The 12,873-nt window shown below is 45.8% G+C and overlaps 1 protein-coding gene across 3 annotated transcripts; it reads right to left on the bottom strand.

Annotated features, from left to right (window-relative positions):
• Positions 1-988: 988 nt before the first annotated feature.
• Positions 989-2,763, bottom strand: LOC6603665 (solute carrier family 25 member 46). Of its 3 annotated transcripts, XM_026989974.1 has the most exons (5): positions 2,671-2,763; positions 2,554-2,605; positions 2,285-2,417; positions 1,896-2,235; positions 989-1,845 (listed from the first exon to the last, which is right to left on the bottom strand). In XM_026989974.1, the coding sequence occupies exons 1-5, from the start codon at positions 2,694-2,696 to the stop codon at positions 1,080-1,082; spliced, it is 1,317 nt and encodes a 438-aa protein (XP_026845775.1). In that variant the 5' UTR covers positions 2,697-2,763; the 3' UTR covers positions 989-1,079. The 3 variants fall into 3 exon arrangements, with proteins under 3 accessions (XP_026845775.1, XP_026845776.1, XP_002028638.2); XM_026989975.1 differs by having other exon boundaries at positions 2,285-2,407; positions 2,554-2,725; XM_002028602.2 differs by having other exon boundaries at positions 2,285-2,353; positions 2,554-2,725.
• Positions 2,764-12,873: the final 10,110 nt, after the last annotated feature.

The following is a 12,873-nucleotide window of genomic DNA, read 5'->3' as shown; positions in this document are numbered from 1 at the left end:
TAAAAGCCGTGGGGTTAAAGGTGGAGAAATTTAACTTCTCTTATGCCAGGGAGATAGCCTCGTTTGGTGCAATTGGTGGTGAAGGAGTTTAAAGCTAAGAAGAAGAATAGGCCCCCCATATCCCTTCCAAATCTTTCCAGTGTGCCACCCTCAACCTCAACTTCCTCTTCCTCAACTTCCCGTCTTGCTTCCACCTTTCCAAAAAACTAACTTCTCTTTTAGTAACCTATCAGAATGTAAGAGCTTGCGTAGTAAGCTCAGCATTCTTTTCCGGGATAGTGTTGCATTTGCTTCCCACGTTATTGTGTTTACTGAAACCTGGTTAAAGCCGGATCTTCTTAGTTCCGAGGTTTTGGCAGGTCGGAACACAACTTTTAGAAAGGACCGTTCGTCTCGACGTGCAGGAGGGGTTCTGCTTGCAATGGACTATAATTTCATGTCGGAACACTTCACAGTCCAAGTTCAACAGCAACTGGAATTCCTGAAAACTGATTCTTCGCTATATTTATTACTTTCTCGTATATTCCACCTTCTTCGGATTTCTCAATTTTTGAGCAGCACTTGTCCGCTTTAACCGCTGTTTCTTCCTCGCTATCAGATAAAGATCATGGTGTTCTTGGTTAGTTCAACTTGCCAGGAACTATTCGGTCTTCGGTAAACGAGTCTAGTAACCTAGTGTCCATGTCAAGACATGACTTTGTTGACGGCGTGCTTGACCTGTTCCTGTCTAAAGTCGGGCCGATTGCTTGATCTGTGCTTTGTATCAGATCATGCTTTGTTGTTAACCCGAGCCCGTCCGATCACTATACCTGAAGACGCCTACCATCTATCTTTCGAAGTGTCGCTAGATATAGGACCACCTGTATTGGATCGGTCGAGTAGGCTATATAAAATGCCTTTTAAAGGCGGAAATTTATTGTATTCGGAGTCCCCTCTAACTTCATTTTTGAAAAATCAGTTTATCCACCATACAAAAATTAGACACATATAGATTCATCACGATACAAATATATACTATATGTATAGACTCTTATTATCCATAGATAACTCTGTAAACAACTGTATTGTATTGGTAATAACTACTTCAAAGAATTCTGTCCTACACTGTGCATGTCCAACTCAGTACTTGAAATACTTGACGATATGGTCGTTGAACTGGACTTTCCAGCAACACAGTCAAGATTGTAATACTGTACAATGCATGGTGGTGGTCGATTTGAGATCACCTCTGTGATTTTGGTGACAATCCATTGGGCCATCTTTATTACTGCAATGTGTACGGAAAATTGCAGGATCATAGCCCCAAAGCCCTTGTAAAGTCCGGCAAATCCTTCCGAAATGATAGTTGTACGATAGCAGTCGACAGCCCCTTGGTAGTTTGTCAAAATGGGAACCACTGCGTAGCCATTGTCCAAGTTGTCGATTATAGTACGCGTGCCTTGTAGCTGAAGTCTATGTAAAATCGTTTCAAAGGGAAAGAATATTAATTCGGTAGTAAGCGTGGCGATAAGATTTCCATAAATCTCCGAATTTCGCTGCTCAAGCGTGTCAGCGTGTGAGTCACAATTTTCTTGTACAAGCGATTGTCGGCGGAGCATTATGCGTGAGGCCACGCCACGTATTACTAAATTGAATAAATACTTTGTGACGCCCAACGATGCACTAGGCCCAATCAACGCCCAAGCAGGGAGCATTCTACCCCTTTGCGGATAACTCCAGAAGAAAAGTCGAAGACTGCCCTCACGAAACACATCAAAAAGTCCAGGCTTTTCGCTCGCTATATCGCTTTGCACAGTCTCCACCAGAGAGGCGGCATGGAAAGGAACAACCAGTCCTATGCTTATGCTAAAAAAAAAAGTTAGTGTTTTTAAAGTACATACATGGCGTCGACGTACCACTTAAGGAGAACATGTTGGCCAAAGCGCTTAAGCGTTGTCTGACTATTTACGTCTTTGGGCCAACTAGTAAGCTTTGAGATGGCATCGTCCACGGCTAAGCTCAATCCTCGCACCAGGAGACAGCTTCCAAGGCCCTTCCAAAGCGTCGTTAACCCCTGCCGCTTGTGCAAATGAACAATGCTTGGCAGTAGCGTAAACGGATGCAAGTGAAAACGCTTCGAAGCATTATAAACCTGACACTGCCGACGTAATACAATAAATGGATGGCTCAGAAGGTTTTCTGTGACCAGTGAAATCCATTGAACTCCAAAGACGAGGTACTTCCGCAATGATGTGTCTAATAAATGTATATTCAGATTAAACGAAGGCAGGATCAAATCACTTACCATCCTCTTGGTTATTCATGTATTTGTCAAGATCCTTCTGTTCCTTTAGTGGCAATGTTAATTCGAGCTCTGAATTGATATATCGAATTTTAGTAGTGGCATCTTGATCTGCGTTTATGTTATCTACAATGGACTTTTCGCGGTAATCAATACTACATACATATGTCAACCAAATCACAGAGGTTTATATAATTAAATTAATTCAAGCTATACATGTTTCCTGGTACCCAAACTTTGTTGGGACCACAGATTGTGTATACACCGTTTACCTGTTTTTTTCTTTGCATCTGATCTTCTAACTGTCCTTGCTTTGCTACAAACCTGGACGAGGTAACGACCCATTTATTAATTGTGATATATGTATATATTTTCAGTTTAAAATTTACGTGGAATAACTATTTATGCCTGACATGATTGGTTTAATGTATACTGATGGCTTATTGTGTGACTGCTATCCCAAATGTGTTTGAGATTTTCTTGTACCGACAGGAATGTGGCTAAAAACAATCCATCTATATAAAGTTTAGAGGAGAGGTGTCATTGCATTCAAAAATCGATACACATTCTTTAATAATGGTACTCCAACATCGGTTCTTAATTTGATTTAATCTTGTAAATCTGATATTTAACCACTTTCTTGTATAAAATATTCTCATCATCCACGTGTGTATTCTGTATTCAAACCGATGATGGACGGCGACTTATCGATAATTTACGCGCAAATACTATTTGTCGGTCAGGCCGGGTTCCCTTTTATTGGAATATCACAGTTTCATTAAGGCATTCAGGTCTGCTCTTGAATTATTATTATCTATTTAATTAATTTTAGTTGAGATCCGGAATTAAAACCCATTCTTAAAAATTGGGGATATAAAATTAAGTTTCTGCACACTGAGCACATTCCTCGAGAAGGGTGTGTTTTTTTGACAGATTTGAAACACCGATTCCAACTTGCCCTATCCACCATCCGTTAAAAAAACAGCTGATGACAATTATTATACCAAATCAATTCATTATACCAAAGTTTTTGTCTGAATTGTGGTATATCAAAAGTTGTAATGTATAAATTGGCGGTTTTAGCGGCTATAATAAAACTATTCATATAATTACTCTCTGGAATCCATTAAAATTTGCAGCAGCTCTGTTTGGAATTTGTTTTTTTTTGGCCTTGGCTGCTCGCAATTTACAGGAGTATCTCTTGCTTGGTTTTCCGGTGCTTCTTCTGTAATTTCTGCTACTCTTTCCAGAACTCCAGCCTTTCCCGATCAATCTACAGAAGGTTTTCAAGCTTTGGAGCTTCCGTGGTGAAGATAGGCCTTCATTGTATCCATCCTCCTCGACATCAACGGAATCTTGCAGGCTCCCAGCGAATCCGCAATCGTATCAGGGAAAGTGCTTATAAAGAAAATGTTCTATCTCCGCACTTTAACCTATGTGTATTTATTTTTTATATGGCTCCAAAATACCAAAATAAAATATAAATGAACACATACACATATATATTAACTAAACTCACCACCACCACCGCTTTGCCACCGTAGGTAAGCTAGACTAAGAGATTATGTTGTGAAAATATAGGATTTATTCGTTAAAATTGAAGAAGATTAAGCACACATACCATAAAAAATGCAGCTTCCCAAAGTTTTCGCTTATTCGTATTAGAAAATTTGTTCTGATTTTTTCGTAGCCAAAAATGCGCTTCAAAGGCGTTGCTCTACTGCTCCAAGGGTGTCGGCCAAGGGTGGAGCCTCATTCAGGAGCCCTGGATCCTCGGAAACAGGGTCTCCGGTCTGAGGACTTCAGACTATAAGCCAAACGAAGCTAAAACCGCAGGTAAAATTCGTACCTACATTCTTGCCAGAAGAGAGTTGCACTTATTTTTGCTCCCAAACTTCAGCAATGAAGACCATACCGCAGTGAGCCTCGAAGGCCAGGAGCAGCATATCACTGAGTATTTGCTCCGCATGCATGGGTCATGATCAATCTGAACCCCCTCCACACACGCCTCTCCGGGCTTTAATCAAAGACTCTGCGGCCAAGCACATCGCCTTAATTGTGGGGTGTGACCGCAACGCACATCACTGCCAGTGGGGAAGCACTGACACAAACGAAAAGAGGTGAGTACCTTTTCATTTACCTATTGACCACTCAGATGGTCTTATTAAACCGGGGTAGTGACCCCACCTTCATTATTTAAAACCGCGAGGAGGTCCTGGATCTCACGCTTGCCTCTCATGAGATACAGAGGAACATTGTATCCTGGAGGGTCCTGAAAGAGCACTCCTTCTCGGACCTTAGGTACATGAAAAATGTGGCAAGAACAGAGGCCGGAAGAAACCTGAATGTTGGAATCCGAAACTGTGGGAACTCCGGAAAGCCTCACGGAGACTCTTCAATAAAGCTAAGGCTGAAAACGTTGAGCAAAACTGGGCCGAGTATAAGGCCAGTCTGTCAACGTACAACAAAAAACATCGGAAAGCCAAACGCGCCTCCTGGCGTAAGTTCTGTAGTGAAATCAAGAACAAATCAGAAGCTTCACGCCTGCGCAGAGTTCTCTCAAAGACAACATCCACCTTGGGCTACTTGAAGAACGCCGACAAGTCTTGGACTACGTCCAGCGATGAGTCGCTAAATCTCCTCCTAAATACTCACTTTCCTGGCTGCAATACAGACCCAACAAATTCGCGCCACCTTCTTTCCTTCGCCTCCTCCTTCAAATGCCATCATGAGCCTGCTAAGCCTATCGACTTTTCTTCTGAAGGCGATGGAACGGCTCCTGCTGCTGCATCTCATGGCGTGTATTCCGCCCAGTCTGGTCTCAGACTTCCAGCATGCCTATCGGAAGGGAAGATCCACCGTAACGGCCCTACACTCGATCACATCGATCATCGAAGCGTTCCTCAACTTTAAGGCGTATACCCTGGTAGCCTTCCTCGACATAGAAGGCGCCTTTTATAATATCTTTCCGGAAGTACAAAGTTCCGGTACTGTTTCCCCCTAGACTATGTGGGGAAGCGCTAGTTTTGAGCAGCAACGCCAAGTATCTTGGCCTAATCCTCGACAGAAAGCTCCATTGGAAACTGAGCATAGAGGATAGAGTAAAGAAGGCCACAGTGGCACTTTACACATGCCGGAAAGCCATCGGACTAAGATGGGGAATGATCCCGTATATATGTAGTTCGGAGGCTATAGACCGCCATCATGCGACCAATCATGCTCTATGGAGTGGTGGTATGATGGCCAGCCCTAGACAAAAGAAATTGTCTTCACAGACTCAGTAGAGTTCAACGCATGGCAGAGCTATGCAAAACTGGCGGGCTACGCACTACTCTAGGGGAAGCCCTGGATACCGTACTGGGCCTCCTCCCTGTAGATCTCATGGGTGAGACAGTGGCAAGCCAAACTGTGGAAAGCATCCGTGGTTGGGCAGTCGGGACTCCTGATGAGACTCCCGCAATTACCAGAGAGGACAGATTAATGTATCCCTAGTGATCACCTCTTGATGCCTTTCTAGGTATCAATCCCACCTAGTGGGGACTGGGAGATGGGCGAACCAGGACCTGCAAGTGCTGTCTACTTCTACACTGATGGCTCAAAGTTAGTCTGGAGTCTACTGTAGCGAGCTGAACATCAGTCATTGCTTCAGGCTCCCGGATCACGGTAGAATGGTCCAAGCGGAGGTTGTGGCCATCAAGGAGGCCATTTCTATCGTCTCCAAACTACTTCTAGACAGGCACTTAGTGTACATCTTCTCGGACAGCCAAGCAGCTATTCAAGCTCTAGGCTCAATATCGTCGATTTCAACGATTGTAAATGACTGCCGCAGGTCCCTGCACGAGATCGCAGAGCAGTTAGCTCTCTTCCTTATATGGGTCCCCGGCCACATGTACATCGGTGGGAACGACTCCGCCGATGATCTAGCCAGGCAGGGTACTACGATTCCTCTCCTATCGAAGAGGGAGCAAGTAGCGATGCCTTTGGCTACGTACGGAAGAGGAAGAGGAGGAATCGGTCCTGCATTGCTTCTGGCACTGCCCAGCCCTTGGAAATTGTCGTCTTCGTATTCTCGGGGCCGCTTTCCTCACGGACATTTCGGATCTGTCCGAAATTAAACCAGGGACCTTGTCCAAATTTATCCAAGCCTCCGGATGGGACTGCCTTTAACCTGTAGTAGTCTACTGTCACGGTTCAGGCAACGAGAAGGGGCACATGCCCATGCGGCAACACAATGGACCTCTTATAGGTCCTTATAGCTTGGGTGGGCGGGGGTTTTTTTGTAGCCAAAACTGGGCATCAGTTGAGACGCAATGTTGATTGTTCGTAGTCTTCTGGGCAACGACGCACAGTGGGGAATCAGACGAAAATATGTGGCAAAAGTCGAGCGCTTTGGATTAAATGAATACACTCATCTAATAGAGAATTTTCCAGACCTTTTAATAATCCCATGTAATCGGACTTATAGATTCGAATTTGAATGTTGAAAATTGTTTCAGAGTGCACAAATGTATTTAACTGGCGAAAATCCTCTAGCTGAACCCTCAACGAGTGTCCGACTGGGAAATGAACCCTGCATTACCGCCGGCAAGGGTAATGCACTGTCGCTTGCTCTGTCCGGGTTAATTCAGTGCCTAGCTAAGGCAATGGTCCAGCAGGACGGAGGAAGAAATCCTTCTTCGCTCGCCGAAACTGAGCACCAGCTCCCTGCGTAGGGAAGGACCGAGGCGTTCCAAAGAGGGGATGAAGGCGAAAGCGCAATACAAAGCGGCCCTCAAAATCAAAAGCCGGCTGCAAGGAAAGGCTGACATCTCCCAGGAGGAGAAAGTCAAGCTAGCCTGGGCCGAGCAGCGAGTATAGGAGGGCCGACTACATTACGCACATGAGGGCGTCGAACGGCGAATTTTCCAATAAGGTGGAGGAGATGATGTCCACCAAGAGCGACGCTCGACTGAGAGTGCCATCAAAGACACTCCGCGAGCAAGCGGCAAAAGCGAAGGTCAGTGACGTGACCAAACGACATCTGATCGTGGCACTCATCGACCGCAGCGAGGAGAATGGCAATATGACAGCGGCACAGTGGAAGCTGGTGCAGGAACGTCACGCACTGTTTGCGCACATGGAGGAAGTCCCGCAGCCCCAATGCCCTCTTTCGATGGTGCTAGGTGGCTAAATGGGATTAAAATCCTAAAGTGCAACGACGACTTAACCCTAAGGTGGCTGACGCGCACGGTCTGCCAACTGGAGGCGATGTGGAAGGGGGCCAAGCTGGAGGTTATTTATTTAAGTATATATATTTTTTTTCTTATATCGTATATTTGGATACATTATTTTAGTTGTAATAAAGTCGAGAACCGACGGCGTTTACATAATTTGTATAATTTATAATCAACCTGCTTAAGTTAAGGAAATAAATGTGCAATTATATTATTGTATATAGTTATATAGTATAATTATATTATTGTAATATTTTATATTTTGTGGTATAAATCAAACAAATAACACCTTTTATATTATTTCCCGCGCCCTAGTGTACCATACCTCCACCCCCTGCCCTTTCTTAATTTATTTTGTGTCGGTAGGTCAGTTCATCAAAAGACCCAAAACAAGAACCAAACTCAAATTTCAGTTCTAGCGGCCAGCAATACTAAACACACACACGCTAAGTACGTGAGAATGCATGTGCACCCATGTATTAAAACATGCTGGCAGAAAAAAATCTGAAAAAGAAAAAACCATACAATCACATATTTTTGTCAAAACATATTGCGTGTGTACTAACACATGCAAAGATGTTCTCTCTGCGTTCTCTCTTTAATGACGCGACAGTACCCGAATGCCATAGCCGAAGTCTCTTTGGTGCCCAGACCAAAACCCGTGTGTGACGCTTTCGTAGTATGAACTGGCACATCTATGTATATACTGTATGGTTACCCTGCAGTACCGGTTATCGATGGCTCAGCTGCTGACACGTCGATGACCGCGTCACTACACCCGATGACATAGTTGATGACCGGCCATACGCTAGGCTGTTTACTTTAACATGGAGATGTCCTAGGGCATAATCGATGACATTGTCATCGAGCATTGCCGAAAAATCATGCACTTAATAAGCGATTATTTTAGCCGAAAAAATCATGCATTTTATAAGTGATGATTTTTCCCGAAAAATCATGCAGTTAGGTTAGGTTAGGTTCAGGCGGTAGCCTGGGAGATTGATGAAACCCTCCCAAGCTCACTTGGACCTGTAGAAGGTCCGTTGTGGTGCCGCATGGGCGTGTGCCCCTTCCCAGTGCCTAAAAACCGTGGAGAAACAGGCTGTGGCAAATTAAGGGCAGTCCCATCCGGAGGCTTGGATGAATCTGGACAAGGTCCCCGGTTTGATTTCGGACAGGTCCGAAATGTCTGTGAGGAAAGCAGCCCCGAGAAAACGAAGACGACGATTTCCAAGGGCCGGGCAGTGGCAGAAGAAGTGGGGGACCGATTCCTCCTCTTCCTCGTCGCGACAACTCCTGCAGAAGTCGTTATAAGGGATTGACAGTCTAGAGGCATGAGTGCCAATCTGCCAGTGTCCCGTAATGGCTCGAGTAACTGCAGAGCACTGTGCTCTGCTGAGCCTATACAGCTCGGCTGAGCGCTTCTTCGATCGATATGGCCATATCAATCTTGAGATTTTACAGGAAACTGTTTGCTGCCATCTCCTATTGGCATTTTGCTCAAACAATTCGTGCGTGAGGAGCCTGCACGTAGCCAGAGGCATCGCTACCTGCTCCCTCTCCATAAAGAGAGGAATTGTAGTACCCTGCCTTGCTATCTCGTCGGCGGTGTCGTTCCCCTTGATGTCCCTGTGGCCTGGGACCCATATAAGGAAGAGGTCTAACTGATCTGCGATCTCGTGCAGAGACCTGCGGCAGTCATTTACAGTCGCTGAGTTCAACGATATTGAGCCTAGAGCTTTAATAGCTGCTTGGCTGTCTGAGAAAACGCACACTAAGTGCGTGTCTAGAAGTAGTTTGGAGACGATGGAAATGGCCTCCTTAATGGCCACAACCTCCGCTTGGAACACACTGCAGTGGTCCGGGAGCCTGAAGCAATGACTGATGTTCAGCTCGCTGCAGTAGACTCCGCCTCCCACGCGGCCGTCTAACTTTGACCCATCAGTGTAGAAGTGAACCGCATTTGCGGGTCCTAGTTCGCCCATCTCCCAGTCCTCCCTAAGTGTGATTGATACCTGGAAAGGCGTCGAGAGGTGATCACTAGGGACACAATAATCTGTCCTCTCTGGTAATTGCGGGTGTCTCGTCAGGATTCCCGAGTGCCCAACCGCGGACGCTTTCCACAGTCTGGCTTCTCTCATTCTGAGTGCGGAAAGTGTTGCCACTTTCTTTCCCATGAGATCTATGGGGAGGAGGTCCAGCACAGTATCCAGGGCTTCCCCTGGAGTAGTGCGTAGCCCGCCAGTTATGCATAGCTCTGCCATGCGTTGAACCCTGCTGAGTTTATTAAGGCATGTCCTTTTGTCTAAGGCTGGCCACCATACTACCGCTCCATAGAGCATGATCGGTCGTATGATGGTGGTGTAAAGCCACCCAACTATATAGGGGGTCATTCTCCATCTTAGTCCGATGGCTTTCATGCAAGTATAGAGGGCTACTGTGGCCTTCTTTACTCTATCCTCTATGCTCAATTTCCAATCGAGCTTTCTATCGAGGATTAGACCAAGATACTTGGCGTTGTTGCTGAAGACTAGCGCTTCCCCACATAGTCTTGGGGGAATCAGTGCCGGAACTTTGTACTTCCTAGTGAAGAGCACCAGTTCCGTTTTAGACGGGTTGACGCCTAGACCGCATTTGTCTGCCCATTTTGACATCTTCATGAGAGTGCTTGTCAGGCACTCACACAGCGTCTGCGGGAATTTACCCGAGAATGCTATAGCAACATCGTCCGTATACGCCACCACGCGGCAGCCACCCCCCTCTATCTCCCGCAGCAGTTCGTTCACTGCCACGTTCCATAGGAGGGGCGAGAGGACTCCGCCCTGCGGGGTGCCTCTACTGACAAATCTGGTGGACGTTGACGTCCCCAGTGATGCCTCAACCGTCCTGGTTGTGGTTGTGGTTGTGGCCATCAAGGAGGCCATTTCTATCGTCTCCAAACTACTTCTAGACAGGCACTTAGTGTACATCTTCTCGGACAGCCAAGCAGCTATTCAAGCTCTAGGCTCAATATCGTCGATTTCAACGATTGTAAATGACTGCCGCAGGTCCCTGCACGAGATCGCAGAGCAGTTAGCTCTCTTCCTTATATGGGTCCCCGGCCACATGTACATCGGTGGGAACGACTCCGCCGATGATCTAGCCAGGCAGGGTACTACGATTCCTCTCCTATCGAAGAGGGAGCAAGTAGCGATGCCTTTGGCTACGTACGGAAGAGGAAGAGGAGGAATCGGTCCTGCATTGCTTCTGGCACTGCCCAGCCCTTGGAAATTGTCGTCTTCGTATTCTCGGGGCCGCTTTCCTCACGGACATTTCGGATCTGTCCGAAATTAAACCAGGGACCTTGTCCAAATTTATCCAAGCCTCCGGATGGGACTGCCTTTAACCTGTAGTAGTCTACTGTCACGGTTCAGGCAACGAGAAGGGGCACATGCCCATGCGGCAACACAATGGACCTCTTATAGGTCCTTATAGCTTGGGTGGGCGGGGGTTTTTTTGTAGCCAAAACTGGGCATCAGTTGAGACGCAATGTTGATTGTTCGTAGTCTTCTGGGCAACGACGCACAGTGGGGAATCAGACGAAAATATGTGGCAAAAGTCGAGCGCTTTGGATAAAATGAATACACTCATCTAATAGAGAATTTTCCAGACCTTTTAATAATCAAATTTTCAGAACAATCGGACTTATAGATTCGAATTTGAATGTTGAAAATTGTTTCAGAGTGCACAAATGTATTTAACTGGCGAAAATCCTCTAGCTGAACCCTCAACGAGTGTCCCGACTGGGAAATGAACCCTGCATTACCGCCGGCAAGGGTAATGCACTGTCGCTTGCTCTGTCCGGGTTAATTCAGTGCCTAGCTAAGGCAATGGTCCAGCAGGACGGAGGAAGAAATCCTTCTTCGCTCGCCGAAACTGAGCACCAGCTCCCTGCGTAGGGAAGGGCCGAGGCGTTCCAAAGAGGGGATGAAGGCGAAAGCGCAATACAAAGCGGCCCTCAAAATCAAAAGCCGGCTGCAAGGAAAGGCTGACATCTCCCAGGAGGAGAAAGTCAAGCTAGCCTGGGCCGAGCAGCGAGTATAGGAGGGCCGACTACATTACGCACATGAGGGCGTCGAACGGCGAATTTTCCAATAAGGTGGAGGAGATGATGTCCACCAAGAGCGACGCTCGACTGAGAGTGCCATCAAAGACACTCCGCGAGCAAGCGGCAAAAGCGAAGGTCAGTGACGTGACCAAACGACATCTGATCGTGGCACTCATCGACCGCAGCGAGGAGAATGGCAATATGACAGCGGCACAGTGGAAGCTGGTGCAGGAACGTCACGCACTGTTTGCGCACATGGAGGAAGTCCCGCAGCCCCAATGCCCTCTTTCGATGGTGCTAGGTGGCTAAATGGGATTAAAATCCTAAAGTGCAACGACGACTTAACCCTAAGGTGGCTGACGCGCACGGTCTGCCAACTGGAGGCGATGTGGAAGGGGGCCAAGCTGGAGGTTATTTATTTAAGTATATATATTTTTTTTCTTATATCGTATATTTGGATACATTATTTTAGTTGTAATAAAGTCGAGAACCGACGGCGTTTACATAATTTGTATAATTTATAATCAACCTGCTTAAGTTAAGGAAATAAATGTGCAATTATATTATTGTATATAGTTATATAGTATAATTATATTATTGTAATATTTTATATTTTGTGGTATAAATCAAACAAATAACACCTTTTATATTATTTCCCGCGCCCTAGTGTACCATACCTCCACCCCCTGCCCTTTCTTAATTTATTTTGTGTCGGTAGGTCAGTTCATCAAAAGACCCAAAACAAGAACCAAACTCAAATTTCAGTTCTAGCGGCCAGCAATACTAAACACACACACGCTAAGTACGAAAAAGAAAAAGAAAAAACCATACAATCACATATTTTTGTCAAAACATATTGCGTGTGTACTAACACATGCAAAGATGTTCTCTCTGCGTTCTCTCTTAAATGACGCGACAGTACCCGAATGCCATAGCCGAAGTCTCTTTGGTGCCCAGACCAAAACCCGTGTGTGACGCTTTCGTAGTATGAACTGGCACATCTATGTATATACTGTATGGTTACCCTGCAGTACCGGTTATCGATGGCTCAGCTGCTGACACGTCGATGACCGCGTCACTACACCCGATGACATAGTTGATGACCGGCCATACGCTAGGCTGTTTACTTTAACATGGAGATGTCCTAGGGCATAATCGATGACATTGTCATCGAGCATTGCCGAAAAATCATGCACTTAATAAGCGATTATTTTAGCCGAAAAAATCATGCATTTTATAAGTGATGATTTTTCCCGAAAAATCATGCAGTTAGGTTAGGTTAGGTTCAGGCG

This window comes from Drosophila persimilis, unplaced genomic scaffold (genome assembly GCF_003286085.1).
Source record: "Drosophila persimilis strain 14011-0111.01,24,50 unplaced genomic scaffold, DperRS2 tig00000477-arrow-pilon, whole genome shotgun sequence".
Lineage (NCBI taxonomy): Eukaryota > Metazoa > Arthropoda > Insecta > Diptera > Drosophilidae > Drosophila > Drosophila persimilis.
The sequence above is the reverse complement of the archived record's forward strand: the minus strand, read 5'-3'. Positions and strand labels throughout refer to the sequence as shown.

Bases quoted from the DNA above. Each gene is read 5' to 3' on its own strand.
- LOC6603665 (XM_026989974.1), bottom strand. From the start codon at position 2,696: ATGTCAGGCATAAATAGTTATTCCAC. The intron at 2,606-2,670 runs GTAAATTTTAAA...TACCTCGTCCAG, and splicing joins GGCATAAATAGTTATTCCAC to GTTTGTAGCAAAGCAAGGAC. The intron at 1,846-1,895 runs GTACGTCGACGC...TTTTTTTTTTAG, and splicing joins CAACATGTTCTCCTTAAGTG to CATAAGCATAGGACTGGTTG.